Source organism: Salvelinus alpinus, chromosome 30 (genome assembly GCF_045679555.1).
Source record: "Salvelinus alpinus chromosome 30, SLU_Salpinus.1, whole genome shotgun sequence".
Taxonomy (NCBI): Eukaryota; Metazoa; Chordata; class Actinopteri; order Salmoniformes; family Salmonidae; genus Salvelinus; species Salvelinus alpinus.
This window is the reverse complement of record NC_092115.1, coordinates 26,085,660-26,109,651: the sequence shown is the minus strand read 5'-3', so window position 1 is coordinate 26,109,651 and position 23,992 is coordinate 26,085,660. Positions and strand designations below refer to the sequence as shown.

General features: G+C 46.4%; 2 protein-coding genes and 1 long non-coding RNA gene across 10 annotated transcripts; 1 reads left to right on the top strand and 2 right to left on the bottom strand.

Moving 5' to 3' along the window:
• Positions 1-360: 360 nt before the first annotated feature.
• On the bottom strand, positions 361-5,487 carry LOC139560349 (uncharacterized). 4 transcript variants are annotated; one of them, XM_071377034.1, is made up of 5 exons: positions 5,389-5,487; positions 2,464-4,838; positions 2,224-2,328; positions 1,286-1,396; positions 361-487 (listed from the first exon to the last, which is right to left on the bottom strand). In XM_071377034.1, exons 2-5 carry the CDS (start codon positions 4,301-4,303, stop codon positions 459-461), a joined length of 2,085 nt encoding a protein of 694 aa, XP_071233135.1. In that variant the 5' UTR covers positions 4,304-4,838; positions 5,389-5,487; the 3' UTR covers positions 361-458. The 4 variants fall into 4 exon arrangements, with proteins under 4 accessions (XP_071233135.1, XP_071233132.1, XP_071233134.1 ...); XM_071377031.1 differs by having other exon boundaries at positions 1,286-1,392; XM_071377033.1 differs by having other exon boundaries at positions 1,286-1,392; positions 2,464-4,833.
• An 836-nt stretch (positions 5,488-6,323) lies between these two features.
• LOC139559852 (uncharacterized) lies at positions 6,324-8,721 on the bottom strand. 2 transcript variants are annotated; one of them, XR_011671834.1, is made up of 3 exons: positions 8,570-8,721; positions 8,205-8,263; positions 6,324-7,844 (listed from the first exon to the last, which is right to left on the bottom strand). It is a non-coding gene; the product is annotated as an uncharacterized lncRNA (long non-coding RNA). The 2 variants fall into 2 exon arrangements; XR_011671835.1 differs by having other exon boundaries at positions 8,502-8,578.
• Positions 8,722-9,730: 1,009 nt separating this feature from the next.
• LOC139559847 (E3 ubiquitin-protein ligase RNF31-like) lies at positions 9,731-23,560 on the top strand. 4 transcript variants are annotated; one of them, XM_071376226.1, is made up of 23 exons: positions 9,734-10,029; positions 10,386-10,587; positions 10,788-10,934; positions 11,687-11,842; positions 11,940-11,996; positions 12,171-12,339; positions 12,684-12,843; positions 12,993-13,135; positions 13,441-13,613; positions 13,772-14,005; positions 14,287-14,634; positions 14,875-15,060; positions 15,369-15,575; positions 15,756-15,929; positions 16,144-16,242; positions 16,611-16,700; positions 16,858-16,972; positions 17,380-17,492; positions 17,744-17,854; positions 22,162-22,210; positions 22,312-22,408; positions 22,541-22,706; positions 22,799-23,560. In XM_071376226.1, exons 2-23 carry the CDS (start codon positions 10,387-10,389, stop codon positions 22,847-22,849), a joined length of 3,246 nt encoding a protein of 1,081 aa, XP_071232327.1. In that variant the 5' UTR covers positions 9,734-10,029; position 10,386; the 3' UTR covers positions 22,850-23,560. The 4 variants fall into 4 exon arrangements, 3 of the variants coding, with proteins under 3 accessions (XP_071232327.1, XP_071232326.1, XP_071232325.1); XM_071376225.1 differs by having other exon boundaries at positions 10,788-10,955; positions 12,996-13,135; XM_071376224.1 differs by having other exon boundaries at positions 10,788-10,955.
• The last annotated feature ends 432 nt before the right edge of the window (positions 23,561-23,992 follow it).

Sequence of the window (23,992 nt, the reverse complement as noted above, 5' to 3'; positions counted from 1 at the left end):
AAACATAGACCCTCGATCTCCTGTGTGCAGTCAAAACATTGTCCCGTCTGAAGTTAGCCACGCTTACCAACCACATGGTGGGTAGGCAACGTCACGGCCCTATCAGTAGGAGTGTTGGGTAGACTACTTTTTTGATAACCTTTATGGGAATATTTAAATTCATCCTTCACTTGGGACTCCTTGACAATGAATCTGCTGTGCCTTTTGCAATCGATAGTGAATAAATCTTGCTTTTGTGAAGTCTTTATAGAGTTCAGCAGTCATGACGAGTCCAGATCCCCTTACTGATCATAAGCCCCATTTCATGAACAGTTTCTACTTTTAATTTCAAATTCCTCCACCACTTCAAAATTCAAGGAGTTAATTTGAGAAAAAAAAACACGTTTATTTTAGATAGGCCTATAAAATAGGGTTATTAAAAATGTCTTCATTGTCATTTGTTGACAGTCTCTGGTCGGTCAGTACTTTGGGTTTCTTCCATTTGCTCCTGTAGAGAAAACACAGCGTTAATAAATAACAATTAAAAATAACTTCAGCATAGGGCTTCATCTTGGAATGTTAATTGAAGCTAAACCGGCCTCTGTAGGTTAAAAGCTGAGGGATGGGGCTGAAGAAATGTAACAACTTCAGTTCATACAGAGCTATTGACACAAGCACTGACAATCCATGATATCAATATTAGTTTTAACCATGTTTTGAGACTATACAGTGTTTGTTTCCATTTACTTTTACAAACATTGGAGTAAAACAAACATATTTTTGGTTCTGAACGAGGTACAATCAATAGATACATGTAATTCATTTGTATGTCCAAAAATGATTTTGGCAATTAACAATTTAAAAAGGGGCAATCTACAGTTGCTACATACATTTTTGGACTTAAAAATGAATTATATGTACCTATTGATTCTGGAAAAATATAATTTATACATGCCTCATGTGGACTGTCGTACCCCATCAGAAGCAAAACTATAAGCTTGTTTTACTCCAATGTTTGTCAAAGTAAATGGAAACAATGCGTAATCTCAAAACATGATTAAAACTAATGATATCAGATTGTCAGTCCTTGCATCCATAGTTCGGTCTATGAATTTGAGTGGTTACATTTCTCCAGCCTCATACCTCAGCTTTTTACCAAAACGGGGGCAGGGAAAACACTGTTATTGTTTCAACTGCTGATTGACAATTTAACCTTACTTTCTGGAACAGACAGAATGGCGTGACTGGCCATTCATAGAACGCATCCATATCAGTCTAAACCTTAAATCAAGGTTGTTATCCTTGCCTCTTGTTTTACCAGATCTGCCATAATACCCAGTCCAGGGGTCTTCGTCACCATTCCTCTGGGTGTTCTGCTGTCCAAAAGGCTTGTTTGATGGGTTAGTCTGTGCTCTGTCTGGTGAAGAAACCAGTAACACCATCAGGTATTCAGCATTGAAAACACTAACAATACTGTGGAAAATAGTCAGTAGAATGACTAACATTATACAGAACAAAAATATAAAAATGCAACATGCAACAATTGCAATGATTTTACTGAGTTACGGTTCATATAAGTAAATCCGTAAATTGAAATAAATTGATTAGACCCAAATCTTTGGATTTCACAAGACTGGGTAGGGGCACAGCCATGGGTGGGCATAGGCCCACCCACTGGTGAGCCAGGCCCAGCCAATCAGAATGGGTTTCCCCCAAAAAAATGATATGTCCGGGTGGCTGGTCTCAGACAATCCTGCAGGTGAAGAAGCCGAATGTGGATGTCCTGGGTTGGCGTGGGTCTGCGGTTGTGAGGCCGGTCGGAAGTACTGCCAAATTCTCGAAAACAACATTGGAGACTGCTTATGGTAGAGAAATGAACATTCAATTCTCTGGCAACAGCTCTGGTGGACATTTCTGCAGTCAGCATGCAAATTGCATCTGTGCCATTGTGTTGTGTGATAAAACTGCACATTTTAAAGTGGCCTTTTGTCCCCAGTGCAAGGTGCACCTGTGTAATGGTCATGCTGTTTAATGAACTTCTTGATTTGCCACACCTGTCAGGCGGATGGATCATCTTGGCAAAAGAGAAATGCTCACTAAAAGGGACGTAAACAAATTTGTGCACAAATTGAGAGAAAAGCTTTTTTGTTGTATGGAACATTTCTGGGATCTTTTATTTCAGGACCTGAAACATGGGACCAACACTTTACATGTTACGTTTGTATTTTTGTTCAGTATACATACCCTGTGGTCTATTTTGCCATCGTCCCCATTTCTTTGAGTTGTTCAGCCCATATCCATTATCACAAGTTACATGATCAGGCATGGCCTTGTTTGCTCTCCTGGAATCTGCAGGAGAAAGGTACTATAAAGTGTAATTTTACAGCATCGTTTCAGTGTGCATTTGTGTAAGAATATATCAAAGCAGACAGTAACTTAGACCAAGTTTAGGAATTATCAAAAAGTATGGTATGCCCTCTTTACCCATCTGTCTTCTCTGATTCTGTGGAATGAAACGCTGCTGCGCCTGAGGCTTGATGAGATCGGCGGCCATCTTGGCCACATTTCCCTTATTCAGTCTGCCTGTGGGGCGCTTCCTGAAACTCACTCCGTTTGGCTTCGACGCCTCACAGTAGCAGTTCCTCTCCTGTAGCTTTGAACACATCAGACCACACGTCTTAAAGTGTCCGTTTGATGAGGGAGCCGTTGGCATCCTAACATCCGCAATCTGCTCGCAGTCCTGTCGACTGGGTACAATAGGCCCAGTCTGTTTGGCAGGTTCCATCACCTCTGCCTCCATTTCCTGGTTGCAGCGACCCGTACAACTGCAGCCAGGCGCTTTGTCTCCTGCTAGGCATTTGGAGGAATATGTTTCAGGGTCATCTGGAGCGCAGGGAGGACTCAGGACCCTGGGCTCTGTAACTTCCAGAGCCTTCTGATTTGGGCTACGTTGAGCCTTGGGTTTCACTGACCCTTGAGTGCTATTCAATGATCCTTCAACACTTGGGATCATTGCACTTTGGCTTGTAGGAGAACCATACACATTGGCTTTTCCCACAAGCTCCATGTGTAGGTTGTGGCTAAGTTTGAGCTGCCTTTTAATACTGGGAAGAGCTTCAGCGTTCAGCCTCTTTGATGGGATGAATTTATCCATTGGCGTGCTGAAAACTTGCTTATGCTCTGCAGTGCCTACTTGATGCTTTCTGTAGTACATTTTTCCCATGTCGGCAGGCAAACATGAAAAGGGAACATAAGGGGGAAGTGTGTCTACCGATGACAGGGACAACCTTTGAGTTCTCTCGGTTATAGCCAACAGCTGACTAGCTGTGTGGCCTCGACTGACATTCGCATCTGATTCTTTCGCAGTTGACGCTTCATGATCCAAAAGCCCATTCTGTATCAGCCACTCTGTGGAGGGGACATACGGCGCCAAAGACTGCACTGACCAAAAAGACGCATTAGCCTTTTGCTGTATTTGGCTATAATGGAAGGACTCTTGGCATGAAGAAGTATTCGCATCAGCCATTTTCTCAGCCTCTTTCACATTTTCTAAAGTCAGCGAAAACCTTAGACTTCTCCTCCTCTCTGTTATAACTATGACCTGACTGGCTGTGAGGTCTTGAATGATGTTGGGAGGATCTGCTTCTTTCTCAGTCACCACAATGCCGTTCTCCATAAGCAACTCTTTGGAGGGGACATACGGGGCCAAAGACTGCACTGACCATACGGACTCATTCAACTTTTTCGGTACCTGACTATAAAATGACATCTGGCTTTGATTAGGATGATCATCTGACACTTTTTCAGACAACTCTTGTGCCACATCTTCTGGCGCCATCAGTCCATTCTGTGTCATCCACTCTATAGAGATGCTACGTGAGTGGATGGTCTTTTTTCCTGCAGGTGTGTCTTTGCCAGTACCCTGGCTCCTCACCATCCCCTGGAATCCAGTTTTGGAGGCAATGGGGGAATTAGGTTCTTCTGTGCAGCTCTGTTTCTCTGCTTTGGAGCTTAGAGATGAGGGGGTGGTAGAGTTGGTGCCTCTTCCAAAGTCTGACCTAGCCAGTGGTCTAGCCAAGGGGGAACCATCCTTCACCACTTCAGGTGGTGGTTCAGTCTGCACTTCAGAGTTGACCATCTCTATGGGTGTGGCGTTGTGGTAAAATGTTCTGGACATCCTGCTGTTGTTCTGGTAGGCCATGGCAGCAGGAGGGAATTGGTATTGTCTGTATTCTGCAGGGTGCAGCTGGGAATGAGGAAGAACATAACCTGGAACCTCCATGTATGGGTGGGGAAGGAAAGGTGGCATAACCATTCCCGGCATACCGTAACCTAAATACAAAATTAGAAGGAATGAGTGTCATTGAATCTTTGAATTGTATTGAATAACATTAAATACATTTAAAAAAATGACAGCTGAAAAGCATAGGGTTCCTCAAATTATGGAGGTATACATTTTGAGCTGTACAATACATGTAGATCAGAACAAAAATGTGGTTTACTGATCATGAATATTACTTTGTACCGCCAGACTGGACATTATACAGCTTTTATACTACTGCGTAAGAAAAACATATTTAAACTTAGCCATCCCTGGGAATCCAGAGCAGGGGTTGTAGGGCATGGGCCACTGGTAGTGGTAGAGGGGGAGAGGAGGAGGGGGCTGCACATAGAAGTATGGTCGATACTGGTGCACATGAGGATGGGGCTGATGATCGGTCAGATGGGGCCCTGATCCTTCGGGTCCATGCACTGGGTGCCATGTGCCAGGGTTGGGCTGAGGAACTGGCTGGTGTGGCCCAATGTGCCCTGCTGCCACATGTGGTCCATTTTCAAATTGTGTTGCTGCCATACCTAAACTAAGGAAAGAAACAGATGGAAAGTAAAAGGAAATGCATTTAAAAAAAATCTATGAACAGTCCAACAATTAGTGATGTCACGGAGCGCTGAGGTATGTCGAAATCACTAAGCAGTTTACCTCAAAGCAGTGTGCCGATGCCTGTATCACTATCAGAAGCACATGATCAATGACATCTGAAGCTTTGTTTCATCAAACAACCCGATTGGTTCTGTATTGGTTTCGGTAGAAGACAAAAAGGCTACTCTTCGAATGCGCTATGGGGTGTGGGACAACTATAAAATGTGCCACTAGTGTACACTATGTTGATCAAAGCCTTGAGTAATGAACCTGCAGTATAATACAATTGGATGGAAAGCCTCAACACTTCAGCAAGCTTTGTTTGCTCATTAGTACCAACAAGGTGATTAAGTGAATTCAGGTCATTAAATAATTCCATTGAAAAATAAGTGCATCTTACAAATGGTGACACCACCAATTAACTATAATTACCCTGAATAAGAAAATAACTGAAATACAGAGCACACAAATGTAAGAAATGACCTGCTCACCACCAGAACACTAGATCAACTTGACTTGCCTCACAACAAACTGATTAAAAGTGTGAGCCAGACACACCTGGCCTTAAGTTGATGATTACCAAAGGTGTGGTTTCAGTTTGAAAAACAGTTCCTGGGATGTCTCGGAAACGACAGTTTTACTTCCATGCTGATTTGGTCATTTCAGTCATTCTGAAAAAACAAGCACACATCAAAAGTCAACCCTCACCCCATTTTATTAATCTCTTCCAGTGCTTGACTTGGACTAGAACAGGTGCCGGTACTGTTTATATTTAGGTGCAGGAGCTCCACAATACTTTAGAGCTAATAATCTATAAGAGGAACAGGGGCTCCAGTAGTAAAACATGTGATGTGCCGGTACTCAGCTCCTGTGAGCTCCTTAACCAAGTCAAGCACTGATCTCTTCTTAATCTAAATGCTACATATCTTTCCGACACTTAGAGTATTGCCTTTACAGTACGCCCCTCCAAACTCAATTAGGTCATGCATTTGAACAGTTCTTCCTAATCCACCAAATAATTTGATTAAAGCTATGAGTCATTCAATAACAAGCCTGATTTGTTATACTGTAGTTATGTTTCATTTGCTTTACAAAATAGTTTTGAGTTTACTGTCTCTATTCTCCAAAAATGAAGGTGAAACTTCAGGGGTGTGTACAAGTTACTGGAAGACATGCAACTTCATAATATGCAATTTCCCTCATAAAAGTCTTAATTTAATGTCAGAATAAAGAATGCATGTGATTATCTAGAAGTATTCGTACAACCTAGATTGCAAGGCTAATTATGCTGGGCCTAACACGTTTCAATTACTGATCCAATCTGTAGAACACTAACCACAGCTTTCATGAAACTACTGAAGCATCAATCTATTATCCATGTTGATGAATGCAGCCATGTACTCTTAATGTAAATGAAAAAAACAGGTTTTAAAAGTGCAAGGTTTTATTGACAACACTGTGCAGGCAAGTTTACACAGCGATGTTCAAAATATCTGCATAATAACAAAACGAGACATGTAAACTTCGACTGGCACTTGAAGCCAAACATCTCCTCTCACCAAGAAATTGCATTTCCACTGCTTTATAATTGTATTGCCTGGGCTTCACCCTCAGTGACCAATACACTGACACTGTAAGAGGAGTTGAAATGCTGTAGAGTAGACTGGGCCTATCCCTCCCAGGTCCAGTTTGGTCTGCTGGTCAACATGGGGTTAGTGTCACAGTATAGTCTGGTTAGGCTGCAGCCCAGGCTGTGATAAGGATCGATGCACAGCGTCCATCAAGGCTACAATCAAGCACTGGAAATGCAGGCATCTACTGTACAGCAAGTTGTTGAACAGCTGCCTTAGATATTATTTTTGTAACACTTATTCAAACATTACGAGTGTCTTAATTTATTACAATGTGCTTGGTGTGCAAGTGAATTTATATATTAGGTCAGGGTTTCCCCAAACTGCTCCTGCTCTTCATGACACATGACTTCATTGTGGTCCTCACAGCAGATTTTAAACAGGGTCCTTCAGCTCAGCAGAGTGGGATGGAATCAGAACCTTGTCACGGAGCCAGACAGTCAAGTGAGTGGTGGTCATGTGAAGCCCAATTCAGTTCAAGGCCCCACAGTCATGTTTTACATCCTCTGGCGGACCCTCTGTTCTCTGGCCTGTCCCTCTATCCAAGGTTCTTCAGTATTCAGGTGGAGCTTCTCAGAGTGGTATTGCTTGGCCAGCTCCTCCAGGCGGCTCTGGCTGGACTCTGCATTATAGCCCACCACTGTACTAGTGGAGTCATTGAATATGCTGCTGGGCAGAGGAGAGTCCCTCGGCCTCATCCTACCCTGTTGGGGCTGTCTCTGTGGCAGAGGCCTCGGCCCCAGCTCCTACTGGGTTCTTTGGCCACAGTCGTCCTAGGGGAAGACACGGTCGTCCCAGGGGAAGACACGGTCGACACGCTCGTCCCAGGGGAAGACACGTTCGTCCCAGGGGAAGACATGTTCGTCCCAGGGGAAGACACGGTCGACACGCTCGTCCCAGGGGAAGACACGTTCGTCCCAGGGGAAGACACGTTCGTCCCAGGGGAAGACACGTTCGTCCCAGGGGAAGACACGTTCGTCCCAGGGGAAGACACGTTCGTCCCAGGGGAAGACACGTTCGTCTGAGGATAGGGACTCCCTGTCTCCAGGTAGGTTCTCACTGGTTCTGAGCCTGTCCAGGCTGTCGATCAGCTTGTGAACTGTGTGGCTGGGATAAGTTTGAACCTCAGAACAAACATTCTCTCACCCAACACAGGCCTGCTGCTGGTAGTGGTGGCAGAACTGGACGTCATAGGTCGCAGAGGAGATGTGGGGGTTAAACATCCTACTGTAGTCGACAGGCTGTGTCGGCGCCTGTGGAGCCACATACCCCAGATACGGCATATGAAGCCATATATGGACGCCCATAAGGCATAGCTGGAAATTGAAAGAGAGTAAATATTAGAATTCTATTAGAAAATTACATGACACAAATGAATTGACAAAGATTTTTGAAGAAAGTAGCCATTGTACCTGATGGGAGAAGACCATATGGATTGATGTTCCATTGATACATATTATAAAATGGTTGAGTTGGTGGTTGAACATAGAAAAATGGCCTTGTGTGATTAATTATACGGTGTGGTTGCCCAACACCCCATTTAGTGTGAAGGATTATTCATACTTGAAACAAGTGAGAAAATACAGTAGTTGATTGACTTGACACTTCATCCATCACAAAGAATCAATGAGTAATTTTTCAATTTATCAAACTGAGATGGCTAATAAATAAATCACCTTCCATTGCTTTGTCAGGGGCAGAAAGACAGCACAGGATATTATACACCGCAATTCTACTGCAAAGAGGAAACTAAAAGTTAAAACGTCAGTTAGCCTACACACATCATTTTATTGTGGTCCCAAGTCAGTGTAGAAACTGGTAGTGAGCTGCAGAGGATAAGCCTTCCAATAAGGCAACAATCTGACTGCATCCATGAACAACAAGAAATATAGGTACAGTATATGCCATTACATTGGCGTTAAACACATGAAAATGAGGTGACTAAAAATGAATAAAGACATAACGTTACAAACCTAACCGTGAACGTGATGGTCAGGAAAAAGTGAGACCGTATATGAAACGAGAGCAAAACAAAACTCACCCATTACTCACCCTCCCCATCAGCTGTATCACCTACGGTGCGTGGGTCATTGCAACACGCGCATCCCACACCAATTAGGGTGTAACGAACTGTGAGCTGACAGTCAAATTAGGCAATTAGTCATTTTCACCACAAGGTGGCACCAAAACTACAAAAATGCGTGTACCGCATCAGCTTTACGACGTTTCTTCAAACCAAGCCATTTTGGCTCCCCTGATCTCTCTTTGAGAATAAGGTTATGGCCATAGAGATAGATAGATGAACTCATCTTTGTATCTGTGCCAATATAGCATCTGTGACAGCATGGGCAGCGCCATTGAGGTTATTTCTGTCGATGTGCCCTTTGAGCAAGGCACTTAATCTTAATTGCTCCTGTAAGTCGCTCTGGATAAGAGCGTCTGCTAAATGACTAAAATGTTTTAAAAAAATTATCTCCATTTTGACTGATCCCTCCTGATGACCTGGTCAGACATGACTCCAACAGGGTCACCAGAAGGGAACAGCCAATGAAGTTGGAAGTCCCACGAACCCAGTTGACAAAGGCCCCCAGTGTCCGGTCTGGAGCATGAAGTCACAAGCTCTGCTGGGTGGCTACTGCGTAGCAACGTAGCGGTACCAAAAGCCCTTGTCTACCCTAGAAAGCCTATGTAAATTACAATAGTCAGAAAGGCCCCCCAAAAAACATTGACAGCCGTTTTGGGCTCTAAAATGTGTTTATTATGATCAAGTTCGACCCCACAGTGAATTATTTTAAATTGTGCTACAAATCGAAATATATAGTAACCCTTCTGACTACTACATTTGTCATCACACAGGACCATGTGCTGACACAGACCAATCACAGGCCAGCAGGCTACAAGGAGGCTCCTGTTGACTCTCAGGCAGGGTCGACAATTATCCTTTGCTAGTTACGACCACTTTCACCATGATCCTTAGCGATTTTTGGGTGCCATTCAGCAATATGGCATGTTTCCAATTCAAATACTTCTGGCTTCATGTGCTATCGGGAGTTTTCCTTGGGGATACGTGGATGACATCAGTATTGTCACTATTTACTGTTTTTCGTTGTTGTCTATGAGTTGACACCATCCAAATGGTGGAAGCCCCCCATACGCTGCCCAGGCTGAGAATGGCCTTTCGGCCACTAGAGGTCTCTATCATTCTCTATGGTTATGACACACAATGGCGATGCATGGAGGTTCGTTTCTTTGCGCAAGGCAGAATACGGCATTTTTCTCATGCAGTTGTTTACATTTATAGCTAGTACTGCAGTTATACTTTTCGACCCTGTTACTGCTGGTTTTGGAATTGAAGTAAGACGTATTTTTGTTTTTTAGCGAACAAGCCTGTGTTGAGATGCGTGCGTAACATGGTGTTTTGAAAGCACCTGTTTTTTAATGAATTGATATCGCATCGTGATTCAATGGCTGTCAGTGTAGACAACTGAACGAAAGCACTGGGTAAGAGGATATGACAGTATTTATACATAGGTGCAGTTGTAGGCTTTAACCTTGCTATAATTGCTACAACAACGTTTAGTTTACTCATTGTGTTGTTGGAAATATTGAGTACTGCATAATAAGTAAATCAGTGTTTCTCTGGTGGCTATGTGTGTCCGTTGATATGACTGATCCTTGCGGTTTATCAGCAGGACACACTGTCAGGGCATACAGGTAACCTCTTATGAATGGATGTCAGTAAGGCAGGAATCTTGCCACTGCTCATCAATGCTGAATGTGGTGTGTCAGTGCCCACAATGATTTGCTATCTGATCTGTGTGATTATTATTATTATGATGATGATATCTCTTTTCCAGGATGGCCAGTATACTTTCAAACCAGCTAGAGGAGGTACGATGCCATGCGGAAGCCTGTCTACATTCCACTGGCTCAGTGCTGGAGATCCGGGCAGGAATATTAGCTATGGCCAACATACCCTTACCACCGTCAGCCAAATACCACTACATTGCTGCTGAGACCATGATCATTGAGAACAGCATCGGTAACAACAGGAAAGAGGTTAGTTAGTTTACTGTTTCGAGCACACACTCAAACTATGTCCATATCAAATTTCACCTTCACTTAGCCTACATCTTGGAATACAGAACTCCTTTTCCCTCTCTCTCTTTAATTGTGCTGAATATTTTTTTTCAGTGTCAATTCTTTTGTCAACCTCTTTCTGTATCAAACCTTCTTATCTTTGTCGTCTCTCCTGCCAGACCATAGGTTCCCTGCAGAGACTGTCCACAGCACTGAACATTCTGGAGAAGTATGGCTGTAACCTCACCAGCTCCAGTAGGCCCAAGTACTGGCGCACTGTCAAGCACAACAACCCTGTCTTCAGAGCAACAGTAGATGCCATTCAGGTGAGGATGTCTTCAATACAGGTAGGTTAGATTCTGGGTAATGATATGTTGTCTACTCCCTTATCACTATAAACTTATTGGCATTATGTTGATATAGGCCTAGTTCAATACAGTGTTTCCCCGAGGATTTCTTTCAGCAGCAGTGGCAAAGTTAGTCTGTAGAGGCTGGGGGGGGGGGCATAGGTCGCGGTCTCTGACCTAACATTTTAGTGGCAGTCCTCTTGACCGCAGAAACAAAATGTTGTTCTTTTAAAGCTAATTTCCGGCAATTCTACACATTTTACCATAGGGCAGAGAGAGAAAAAAATGCAGTTTTAAAGATAATTTACTAGATAAGTCTTATGGTATCTGAGTGACTCAAACATTGTAAATAAAATCAATGGAGGCCCCATGCCTTGACATTTTTGGAATTTTAGATTCTCACAGAACGTTTATTTTTTATTTTGGTGATTGTTAGTTCTCAAAGATGATCTTATTTTAAAAAATATATAGCTCCATTATCTTTTCTACGTACTTTATATTTGGTTTTAGTCATTTAAATTTACACTGAAAACATTTTACCATCCTATATATATTGGAGTAGCAGCAACGATTTGCTGCTAAATTAATATTGGGAAACACTGATTGAGTCTATAGCTTACTATCGTTTTGATCAAGTTAATTGTTCACACACCATTAACTCTACTAAATTTTATGTCAACATTTTTGCATGAAACCCTCTATCTCCTTTCCTCTCCTCGGTTCTACCCCAGGGAGGAAGGGCAGTGCTCTGTCTCTATGGTTACTCCAACCAGCAGCCAGACGGCCTGAGTTTCCCTGATGTGGTCGTGGAGCCTGACATTGAGAAGGTCGCAGCGGTCACCTTGGAGGTCATGAGTCTACGCATGGAACTGGACATGCTCATCAAGGTCTGGACCAATGGCATCGTCTCAAAGACGGTTATTCTGAAATATTTCAGAGGTTCATGAAATCAGTTGTACCGAGTCGTTGTTGTTGTTTTCACAGGAAGCTCACCCCCACCCAGAGTTCTTTGAGAGAATGATCCCATCACTGAACCAAAAGGTATTTTTCCTTTTCCTTTCTCCCATAACCTGTCCTCTTCCTCTCTGCCTTCTACTTGTTTTTAGTTTGCCCTAATAGCCTCTCTCTGCTTCACACGGTTTTTATATTTGTGTGGTTTTGTGTCTGTTGGTGTCCACTGCCATCAGATGACTGAAATCTCCTTTATGATTCCAGGATGACTTTGGACCGATGTCTGATGCAGTAGCTATTCCCTCCAGCCTGAGAGAGAGCCAGCCCCTATACATGTCTCTGTCCTCCCTGTCTCAGTCTCCCACTAGTGCCTTTCTTCCAGTACGGACCGCTAACGCCTCAACCTCAACCTCCATCTCTACCAGACACACAGGTTAGAACTGTGGAAACGCATTTTTTTGTTGGGTACCAGAAGTCCTCACAAGGATGGTAAAACAAGGAACTTTTGGGGGGGGACATTTTGCCGGTCCCTACAAGGAAAAATACTATTTTAGGTTTAAGGGTTAGGGTTACAATTAGGGTTAGAATTTAAGTCAGGGTTAGGGGTTACGTTTAGGCTTATGGTTAAGGTTAGATTTAGGGTTAGGGAAATAGGATTTTGGATGGGAATCAATTATTTGGTCCCTACAAGGATAGCAATACAAAACTGTGTGTGTGTGTATATTTCTAACATCTGAAACGTACATTTCACCTTTTCTCGTTTCTTTTCCCCTGCAGCCAACTGCACTATCTGTGCTATATTCCCAGTGGCTGCCCATTGTAACTCTTGTGTCCAATGGCTGTGTACGGAATGTGACAGACTGTACCACTCCTCCGCAGAACGAGCCAATCACCACAGGACTGTCGTGACATCCTCTAAAATGCGAAAGACCCACAGGTAAAACATGACAAATAAGACGAAAGCAAAACTGCACAGTAAAGGAAGAAAATGGATACATTTTCATAGGTGGTGATTACTGCTGAAAATGCATCTGTCTCTGTGCTCTGTGTGTTTGGCACAATATTCACTTCCTCTGTCTCTCCCAGCAGCTCCCTCCCGTCATGGCACTGTACCCACTGCACCAGGGTCAACTCCATCCAGGACATACTGTGTGAGATGTGTGAGAGGCCACGCCTGGCCTCCTCTGGCCCTGCTAAGGATGAGTTCGCACAGCCTTTCACCATCACTGGTCAGTATACACACACACACACACACACACACACACACACACACACACACACACACACACACACACACACACACACACACACACACACACCCAACCAACAGTGTATGTGTTTTAATAGTGGTGGTTTGCCTTTTCTCCACTTCAATCAGTCTCACTCCTCTCTATTTCTGTGGTTACTTCATATGCTTGTTTTATTGTCTGAAAATGTAATGACACTCTTAAGATGTATATAAGCTGTTGATGAGTTCATATTCACTTCTTCCAGAGCCCTGTGTTGAGTGTGTTTTCACTATGTACGTCACCAGAGTGGCAGTGTAAAAGCTGTACGGTAGTGAACGCAGGCAGTAGTATCCTGTGTGAGGTGTGTGAGCGCCCCCGTCTGGCCACCAAGCCTCCTGCAACCCCCACACACCCCCTTCCTACTCCCAACCGGCCTGCTGCTCCAGTACTGGGCATGCCAGGAGACCCAGACAGCCAGGTAAACTACTGTTAGTGCAGGAGCAGCACATTTGAGTTGAAATGAACGTTTTGGATTCTGCCTTCATCAAACAGGTTGTTGTTCCTCTATTCCCGTGAGTCTCTAAGCTCATGTCAATTCTCTTCTTTACCCATCTTCTCTCTATTTCTCTGTTGCAGTGGGTGTGCCAATTCTGTACTTATGTCAATTACACTCCAGCGTCAGTGTGTGAGATGTGTGACCTTCCTCGTCCCGAGCCCGCCAAAATGCCAGTCAAACTCCACCCTCCATCCCAGGTCAAAAGGGTCCCTGTGCTGTCCGTCAAACCCAAAGACCCGCCCATGGAGGACCCTGATTTGAGGAGACAGAAACTGATGAGGGAGGAGGGGCTAAAGCTGATTGAGCTTATTAGAGTAAGTGAAGGCTTTCTGTAGAACTATAATATGGTGTGTAATCACATTATCCCACTAGTAATATTACAAGATATTAACAAATGTAAGATTTAGATTCAGAAAAGTCTTTATTGTATCATTGCTTGGCGATTTGGTTGCAGGAATATTAAAACTACAGATTTCAGAAAACAAATGTGTGAAAATAACCTCCTCTTACTAATTCATACAGTGTGATTGAGTAGCAGCAGCTGAGGCAATATGTATGACAGATTTGTCTTTATTTCTCTTTTTCTCTCTCTCAGGATGGAGAGAAAAAAGGAGTGAGTCCAGAGGAGGTGTACACAGGCATGCGCGTCTCCGGGGACGGCAACATCCTACCCTGTGATTGGCTCAAAGCGGAGCTACCTCACCTGCTCGACCAGATCTGTGCCATGGCCGCGTCGTCTCGAGCAGCAGACCTGAAAACAGGACTGAACCAGAATGGGCTCTCCAACGAGACTGGTACTGCAGAGGATACTGGTGTGGAGGAGGAGCAGCCCAGAGGGGGAGGAGTAACCCTGTCCAGGGCTGAGGCCAAGATGGCCTGGCTGTCTGCAGGGGGAGAAACTGAGAGAGCAGCCAGACAGTCTCTTAGAGACAGACACGCTAAGGTGAGAGACAGGGCAGTAGGTCTATTGCCCAGGTCTAAGAACAGGTCTAAGGTCAGTTGTACTGGCACTTTTCCCAGCTGAACTCTATTTACGTTTCCCAGACCTGTATTAAGCCTAGTCCTGGACTAGAACATACTTTCAATGGAGATTCTCCATTAGGAACTATTTTGAATCCTGAATTAGCCTTTTAACACTGAAAGAAGGGTTTGGTTTCTCATGTACCTGTCCTGTCATGTACAGGTGAAGGAGCTGTGTTCTCTGGGGTTCACCGACGAGGCGCGGTGTCAGGAGGTACTGAGGCAGAACGGGGGAGAGGTACGGGGGGCTCTGTCTCTGCTGCAGCGACCGCTCATGGAGCCTTTCCACCAGCGCATGTGGAGCGACCAGCCCGAGCCCACCATCGACATCAACCACCCCGACAAACAGGTAGGACACTGGGGCACTCAACTGCATTATGTGCTTTATTCGGCCCATACATTTAGCTGAACACAGAATAGCTATAGTGATGATAATGTGCTCACAACTACCACCATTAGAAAGGTCCACAGATCATACATGTTCTTCAATCATCTGACAGTTGCTTGATCTCTCATGTAAATGTATATTTTACAGTGAAAAGCATTATTTTGTAGTAAAGCATATCTCTCCTTTCATCATGCCTCTGCATCAGTTGGTCCACTCCACTGGTCTGATCTCTCTCTCCTCTTCCTCCTCCCTCTTCCCCCTGGGACCAGCGTGTGTGTCGGAGGCTGCTGGCGGTGTATGACCTGCCCAGCTGGGGCCGCTGTGAGCTGGCCCTGTCCCTGCTGCAGGAGCGCACCGCCCCTTACTCCCTGGACGATGTGGTACAGGCCGTACGCGAGTCACAAGACCGAGACTTCATCCGCCGGGTGCTGGCCAAAGAGTGCCCCATCTGCCTATCGGACTTTCCCCACAGCAAGGTACTCTCTCTCTCTCTCGTGTGTGTTTTGGGGGACTTGTGGGTGTTTGCGTGCATGTCAGCACTAGCTTGCCTTTGTTCAAAATGAAGTAGAAGGTTTTCTGTGTGTTTTTTGCAGTATCTAACCCCCCCACAACTCTCATACACCTTTCTCTCTCTTCAACGTCCCTTCCTGTTTCAGATGCAGTCTCTGACCTCCTGTCAGTGCTCGGTGTGCTGTGGCTGCTTCCAGCAGCACTTCACCATAGCAGTGAGAGACAAGCACATCAGAGACATGGTGTGTCCCGTCTGCTGGGAACCTGACATCAACGACCCTGAACACCTCAACAGCTACTTCTCCACCCTGGACATCCAGGTAGTACATCACACAGAGAACAACCTCACACAAAATCTCCCTCAGATTCTGCCTTTGAAGAGAGAAGAAACCGAGAGTGAAGCCCAATTTTCTGGATTTCAGAGGCTTCTTTCCCTTCAAAATGCAGGTGTCAGTGTGTTTTCAGGGTGTGTGAGGTACTGTCTATAATGATGGCTACACCTGTAATAATAATTTCCTGTGTGTGTGTGCGCAGCTGCGGGAGTGTCTGGAGCCAGAGGTATATGATCTGTTTCATAAGAAGCTGACTGAACAAGCTCTTATCAAGGACCCCAAGTTCCTCTGGTGTAGTCATGTGAGTTTAAAAATATGTTTTTGCTAATCCCCATTGAGGCTGTTAAAAAAAGAATGATGACATGCTACACCCATCTTCACGAGCTAAAAATGACCAGTACCTGCTCTTAAACGGGGCGGCAGGTAGCTTAGTGGGTAGAGCGTTGGACTAGTAATCAAAAGGTTGCAAGATCGAATCCCCGAGCTGACAAGGTAAAATATCAGCCGTTCTGCCCCTGAACAAGGCAGTTAACCCACTGTTCCTAGGCCGTTATTGAAAATAAGAATTTGTTCTTAATTGACTTGCCTAGTTATATAAAGGTAAAACAAAATAAAAAACTGTTGAAGTATTCCTCTTCCCTGTCTTCTGTTCATAACTTCTCCCCCCAGTGCTCCTATGGGTTCATCTATGATGGAGACCAACTGAAGGTCACCTGTTTCCAGTGCAGGAATAGCTTCTGTGCACAATGCAAGAAACCTGTAAGTGTGAAACATGAACTCTGTGTGGGAGGGAATCTGAATCAGAAAGTGCAATTAATTGGGGCTATGAGGAGATGATATTTGGCTTTAGAGTAAAGATGCTGGAGCCCCATCTCACTCCATTATCCCCTCGTCTCTCTCTCTGTGTGCCCTCTAGTGGGAGTCTCAGCACGGTGGTCTGTCATGTGAACAGTACCAGTCCTGGAAGAGAGAGAATGACCCAGAATACCAGAGGCAAGGCCTGGCCGGATACCTGCGTGACAACGGCATCAGTGAGACACACAGCACACACACCTTCTAAATGAAACAACACCTCCTCATTGCGAGCTACTGTAGTGTTTAACCAGAAAAGGCAGGTACTTGCAGAGGTGTGAATGGCCAGACACTTCACTAGGTGTTGGGCTGAGAGATCAAATTGGTCTTACTCACTTACTCATCTTCCAAACCAGCACATTTCATTAGCGTCATGAACAACACTCCCGTAGAGGTACTGTAGGCCTTCTGCTTGAACTAAGCCAGTTGATTAAGACCTTGTTTTAGCAAAGAGTTAGAGCCAGTTACAGAGCGTTTTAGGCCCCTCCACATCCTTCAATTAATGAATGAATTAATCAAACTATTTATCCTCTTCCTCTGATGCATTCTCATGTCTGTACTCTCCCTCCCTCGCTCTCCCCCTCAGCCTGTCCAAACTGCAGGTTCCAATATGCCCTGTCTAAAGGAGGCTGTATGCATTTCTGCTGCTCCCAGTGTAGGTACCAGTTCTGCAGCGGATGCAACAACCCCTTCCACACTGTAAGTTCCTTCTCAAATGACTTGGTGTCTTTGTGTTGTGTTCGTCGATCGTGCTAGTTCCTGGCAAGGGGTTTGAATGAGAGTTGACTTGAATGTCGCTTTAATTTGTTTTTCCTCCTCCAGTCTCTTTCACTCTGCACTCTTCGTCTCTCTCCCCACTCCCTCCTCTCTCTCCCTCCCTCCTCCCACACTCTTTCCTTCCCTCTCTCTCCCTACCCTATTCTGTCCCTTCCTCCCTCCCTCTTCTGTAGACATGTGCAGTGATCCAGTGCAGTGTGACAGGCCTGCATGCCCATCACCCTCGAGACTGTCTCTTCTACCTGAGGGACTGGGAGCCTGTCAGACTGCAAGCACTGCTGCAGGTAGGCACACACACCACACACACACCATCCACACAAACACGGATTCTCACACGCCATTACAATCACCGTAACCACGTTATAGCTATCTGGCTCACAATCGCAGTTATAACTAGAGCTGTCAAACGATTAAAATAATTAATTAAGTTAATGGCATTAGTTCATCGCGATTAATTAACATTTTTTTATTTGCTCAAATTTAGCCCTAAAAGATGTGTCCATTTCAAAAAAGCAGTGCATTGAGAAACGGGCATAATATTATTTGATTGTAATGGACAGAAACACAAAATGATCTACATCAGAAGCTTTTCATAGCATTTTCACCATAAACAACACAAGTCACTGTAACATACATCTGTAAATGCTCCCTACTCCCTCTTATCAGTGTTCTGGAAGTTCAACACTTGCTCACACACACACACACACACACACTCTTTCTCACACACACACACACACACACACACACACACACACACACACACACACACACACACACACACACACACACACACACACACACACACACACACAGCTTTAAGTACTGTTAAAGCTTCAGGCATTCTAAAGGACTTAACTATAGGAAAAAAGAACTGGCTCTATGGATACAAAGAGCTTTTAAACGTGTCGAACAATGTTATGAAAACACTGTAACCATCTTTATTGTTCAACAACTTTACACACATAGACCCCCTCTCTCTCTCTCTCTCCGTCCCTCCCACACCCTCTCTCTCTCTCCGTCCCTCCCACACCCTCTCTCTCTCTCTCTCCGTCCCTCCCACACCCTCTCTCTCTCTCTCTCTCTCTCTCTCTCTCTCCGTCCCTCCCACCCCCTCTCTCTCTCTCCGTCCCTCCCACCCCCTCTCTCTCTCTCTCCGTCCCTCCCACCCCCTCTCTCTCTCTCTCTCTCCGTCCCTCCCACACCCTCTCTCTCTCTCTCTCTCCGTCCCTCCCACACCCTCTCTCTCTCTCCGTCCCTCCCACACCCTCTCTCTCTCTCTCCGTCCCTCCCACACCCTCTCTCTCTCTCCGTCCCTCCCACACCCTCTCTCTCTCTCCGTCCCTCCCACACCCTCTCTCTCTCTCTCTCTCTCTCCGTCCCTCCCACCCCCTCTCTCTCTCTCCGTCCCTCCCACCCCCTCTCTCTCTCTCTCCGTCCCTCCCACCCCCTCTCTCTCTCTCTCCGTCCCTCCCACCCCCTCTCTCTCTCTCTCTCTCCGTCCCTCCCACACCCTCTCTCTCTCTCCGTCCCTCCCACACCCTCTCTCTCTCTCCGTCCCTCCCACACCCCCTCTCTCTCCATCCCTCCCACACCCTCTCTCTCTCTCTCTCCGTCCCTCCCACACCCTCTCTCTCTCCGTCCCTCCCACACCCTCTCTCTCCGTCCCTCCCACAACCTCTCTCTCTCTCTCTCTCCGTCCCTCCCACACCCTCTCTCTCCGTCCCTCCCACACCCTCTCTCTCTCTCTCTCCGTCCCTCCCACACCCTCTCTCTCCGTTCCTCCCACACCCTCTCTCCGTCCCTCCCACACCCTCTCTCTCTCTCTCTCCGTCCCTCCCACACCCTCTCTCTCCGTTCCTCCCACACCCTCTCTCCGTCCCTCCCACACCCTCTCTCTCTCTCTCCCCGTCCCTCCCACACCCTCTCTCTCTCTCTCTCCCCGTCCCTCCCACACCCTCTCTCTCTCTCTCTCCCTCCGTCCCTCCCACACCCTCTCTCTCTCTCTCTCCCTCCGTCCCTCCCACACCCTCTCTCTCTCTCCGTCCCTCCCACACCCTCTCTCTCTCTCTCTCTGTCCCTCCCACACCCTCTCTCTCTCTCTCTCTCACTCTCTCTCTCTCCGTCCCTCCCACACCCCCCCCTCTCTCTCTCCCCGTCCCTCCCACACACTCTCTCTCTCTCCGTCCCTCCTACACCCTCTCTCTCTCTCTCCGTCCCTCCTACACCCTCTCTCTCTCTCTCCGTCCCTCCCACACCCTCCCTCTCTCTCTCCGTCCCTCCCACACTCTCTCTCTCTCTCGCCGTCCCTCCCACACTCTCTCTCCGTCCCTCCCACACCCTCTCTCTCTCTTTCTCTCTGTCCCTCCCACACCCCCCCTCTCTCTCTCTCTCTCTCTCTCCATCCCTCCCACACCCTCTCTCTCTCTCTCTCTCTCTCCGTCCCTCCCACACCCTCTCTCTCTCTCTGTCCCTCCCACACCCCCCCCTCTCTCTCTCCCCGTCCCTCCCACACACTCTCTCTCTCTCCGTCCCTCCTACACCCTCTCTCTCTCTCTCCGCCCCTCCTACACCCTCTCTCTCTCTCTCCGTCCCTCCCACACCCTCCCTCTCTCTCTCCGTCCCTCCCACACTCTCTCTCTCTCTCGCCGTCCCTCCCACACTCTCTCTCCGTCCCTCCCACACCCTCTCTCTCTCTTTCTCTCTGTCCCTCCCACACCCCCCCTCTCTCTCTCTCTCTCTCTCTCCATCCCTCCCACACCCTCTCTCTCTCTCTCTCTCTCTCCGTCCCTCCCACCCCCTCTCTCTCTCTCCGTCCCTCCCACCCCCTCTCTCTCTCTCTCCGTCCCTCCCACCCCCTCTCTCTCTCTCTCCGTCCCTCCCACCCCCTCTCTCTCTCTCTCTCTCCGTCCCTCCCACACCCTCTCTCTCTCTCCGTCCCTCCCACACCCTCTCTCTCTCTCCGTCCCTCCCACACCCCCTCTCTCTCCATCCCTCCCACACCCTCTCTCTCTCTCTCTCCGTCCCTCCCACACCCTCTCTCTCTCCGTCCCTCCCACACCCTCTCTCTCCGTCCCTCCCACAACCTCTCTCTCTCTCTCTCTCCGTCCCTCCCACACCCTCTCTCTCCGTCCCTCCCACACCCTCTCTCTCTCTCTCTCCGTCCCTCCCACACCCTCTCTCTCCGTTCCTCCCACACCCTCTCTCCGTCCCTCCCACACCCTCTCTCTCTCTCTCTCCGTCCCTCCCACACCCTCTCTCTCCGTTCCTCCCACACCCTCTCTCCGTCCCTCCCACACCCTCTCTCTCTCTCTCCCCGTCCCTCCCACACCCTCTCTCTCTCTCTCTCCCCATCCCTCCCACACCCTCTCTCTCTCTCTCCCTCCGTCCCTCCCACACCCTCTCTCTCTCTCCCTCCCTCCCACACCCTCTCTCTCTCTCTCTCTGTCCCTCCCACACCCTCTCTCTCTCTCTCTCTCACTCTCTCTCTCTCCGTCCCTCCCACACCCCCCCCTCTCTCTCTCCCCGTCCCTCCCACACACTCTCTCTCTCTCCGTCCCTCCTACACCCTCTCTCTCTCTCTCCGTCCCTCCTACACCCTCTCTCTCTCTCTCCGTCCCTCCCACACCCTCCCTCTCTCTCTCCGTCCCTCCCACACTCTCTCTCTCTCTCGCCGTCCCTCCCACACTCTCTCTCCGTCCCTCCCACACCCTCTCTCTCTCTTTCTCTCTGTCCCTCCCACACCCCCCCTCTCTCTCTCTCTCTCTCTCTCCCTCCCTCCCACACCCTCTCTCTCTCTCTCTCTCTCTCCGTCCCTCCCACACCCTCTCTCTCTCTCTGTCCCTCCCACACCCTCTCTCTCTCTCTCTCTCTCTCCGTCCCTCCCACACCCTCTCTCTCTCTCTGTCCCTCCCACACCCTCTCTCTCTCTCTCCGTCCCTCCCACACCCTCTCTCTCTCTCTCTATCCCTCCCACACCCTCTCTCTCTCTGTTACGCCCGCTCTCGTACACATCCTTTCTCTCACACACACAATCATACACACCCCATTCTTGTATATGCAGCCTACCTTTGAAGCCTCTCTTTGAGTAGCATATTCCTTTTCAGTTGTTCCTCTGCCATCCAAATTTGTGCATAAACTTGACCACTGACTAGGCATCAGGTTGCTAGCTAGCTGATTAGCTAGCTAAACAATGTTGTTTCTTATCAAACCATAAAATAGCGGATTGCAAGTTGTTTAAAACAGCCCATGACGTGCGCATGAATCCAAAGAAAAAATGTAAAGCATAGCTCTGGTAATATTGGGCATAACTTTTACATGATTTTGGCTAGAGGCACACGGTCTTGAGTGATGTAAAGGTACAAGCATTAACTGTAGATGTGTTCCATATTGTGTTCTGTGCTTAAAAGGGTCCGTGCGGTGAAGAAATGGAGATGCTATTAACAGTTTAAATTATTTTAATGTGATAAACATGTCATGCATTAACACATTCTTAACACGGTAACTCTGACAGCCCTAGTTATAATGGATTTTATTCTATGAATATCTGGAGATGGATTGTATTACCAGTTCATTATTTGATTGTTATTTGCAGAACAAGTGTGTTGAGTTCAACACTGACACCCCTCCAGGAACTCAAGCCGGTAAGATTCTATCTGTTCTTCAGTTTTTACCATAAAAAAATTGAAAAAATTGAAATATGTACCACTTATTCTCTCTCGCTCTCTCACCTCCCCTCTCTCAGGGATGTGTGGCGTGATTGAGCAGAAGGATGAGGGTGGACAGCAGACGGACTCGGCCTGTGGGGCTCAAACTCAGCCTGGCCATGCAGGACTCTGCGAGTATGTCACTGCCAACCACCATATAGTGTTTTTCAAGGACCCAAAGGCGCTTTAGATAACAACAGAGTGTTCCCATGAAAAACATGAAAACGTGCCTCTGTAACTAACTGGTTTTTGCCTAATCAATTCCAGGAAACACTACAGAGAGTACTTGGTGAGTCTCATCAACGGCCATTCCATCGACCCGGCTCCTCTTTTCAATGCCAACGAGCTGGTTTTGGCCTGTCGGAGATACCAAGTGGATGATGCCCGGAGGGAGATGGAGGACGACGTAACGTTCTATCCTCGAATGCTGGAGGTTTGCTTTGATGATCCTTGTGGAGGGGTGTTGGGTTTTTTCCAAATATTTAGTCACTTGGTTGAATCATTTCTCATCTAATTTTATTTCAGAAACTTATTGATGAAGTACCACTTGGAGACAAGGTTCCTCGGAAGAAATGAAAACGACTCGTTTGTTTGTTTGCTTTTAACAATCAAAAGTTTTTAGTATTGAGTGTTGGGATTTTGACTCAAATCACCATCAAATGTGTTTGCGTCATTGTGACTGTTACACCAAACAGCAGAAAGCTATGCGTATATCCCCATGATTGAGCTGCAGTTATTTATGAATCTATATTTGGGGTAAATGCTCAGAGGCACATTATTTTAAAACAGAGGTGTGTGTGCACGTGCGTGTAATATTTCAAGACATCTTTAAATAACCTGTGATAATTGAATGGCATCACTTCATTGCACGCAGTCTGTAGGTGCATGCTCTTAACTGTATCATTTGTGAAGAAAAATACTTGAAACAGTTCAGACACAGTCTGCAATCAAAAGTTCAATCAAACTCTTATGGTTCTCAGTCATGCTCTTTATCCCAAATGTTCCTTGTATGCTTGCTGTAAGGGAGGTAGTTGTGTCCTCAGAGTAACTGCAAGGTTGACAGTTAGTGGACATGTTTCGGGGGTTAGATCTGAGGAGCCCCTGCTGGCCCTGAAGCTTATTGAGCCAGTGAACTCAAGCTTGATGAGGAGGAAGGATTCTGCTTCAAGACAGGACATTTCAAAACTGGAGATTTTTTCCCCCTCCAAGTATCATTGAGGACTACAGAATCATTACAGTAAATGAATCATACACCATCGTTAACAATAAACTTCAGATTTGACTCGATATTCATTGTTTTCCCTTAATTGCTTTTGCCTTCAGTGTCAGTGAATTATGACTGAATACCTCTTTGTGTAAATTGACTGACTAATTTGGGACTGATTTATAAAGGATTTGACCCACTGTGTGTTGCAGCCCCAAGCTGTATGGTTACCAGCTACCGTTATTACCTGGTCAGACTGACAAACACAGAGCAAGAACCTTACTATTTCAAAACATCTGAGCATGAGTAAGCCTAGTTGTTGACCTCTCAAATATGAAGAATCATACTTTTATTGCTGTTTTCTCTCCTATACTAAGTCAGATGTGTCAGCCACTGACATGGCTGCTAATGTCTTGTGACAGATAAACTCTCTTGTGTTTGTCTGTCTCTTAGATGTTTGGAAGCATCCCTTTTCTGAGATAGATATTGGTGCAGCAGCAGGGTCAGAGATTAGT

Coding starts and splice junctions, on each gene's coding strand:
- LOC139560349 (XM_071377031.1), bottom strand. CDS start 4,303: ATGCCGGGAATGGTTATGCCACCTTTCCTTCCCCACCCATACATGGAG. Junction 2,329..2,463: donor GAATCAGAGAAGACAGATGG/GTAAAGAGGGCA, acceptor TTTCTCCTGCAG/ATTCCAGGAGAGCAAACAAG. Junction 488..1,285: donor CAGATCTGGTAAAACAAGAG/GCAAGGATAACA, acceptor TTTTCTCTACAG/GAGCAAATGGAAGAAACCCA.
- LOC139559847 (XM_071376224.1), top strand. CDS start 10,387: ATGGCCAGTATACTTTCAAACCAGCTAGAGGAGGTACGATGCCATGCG. Junction 16,701..16,857: donor GTGCACAATGCAAGAAACCT/GTAAGTGTGAAA, acceptor TGTGCCCTCTAG/TGGGAGTCTCAGCACGGTGG. Junction 22,211..22,311: donor CCCTCCAGGAACTCAAGCCG/GTAAGATTCTAT, acceptor CCCCTCTCTCAG/GGATGTGTGGCGTGATTGAG.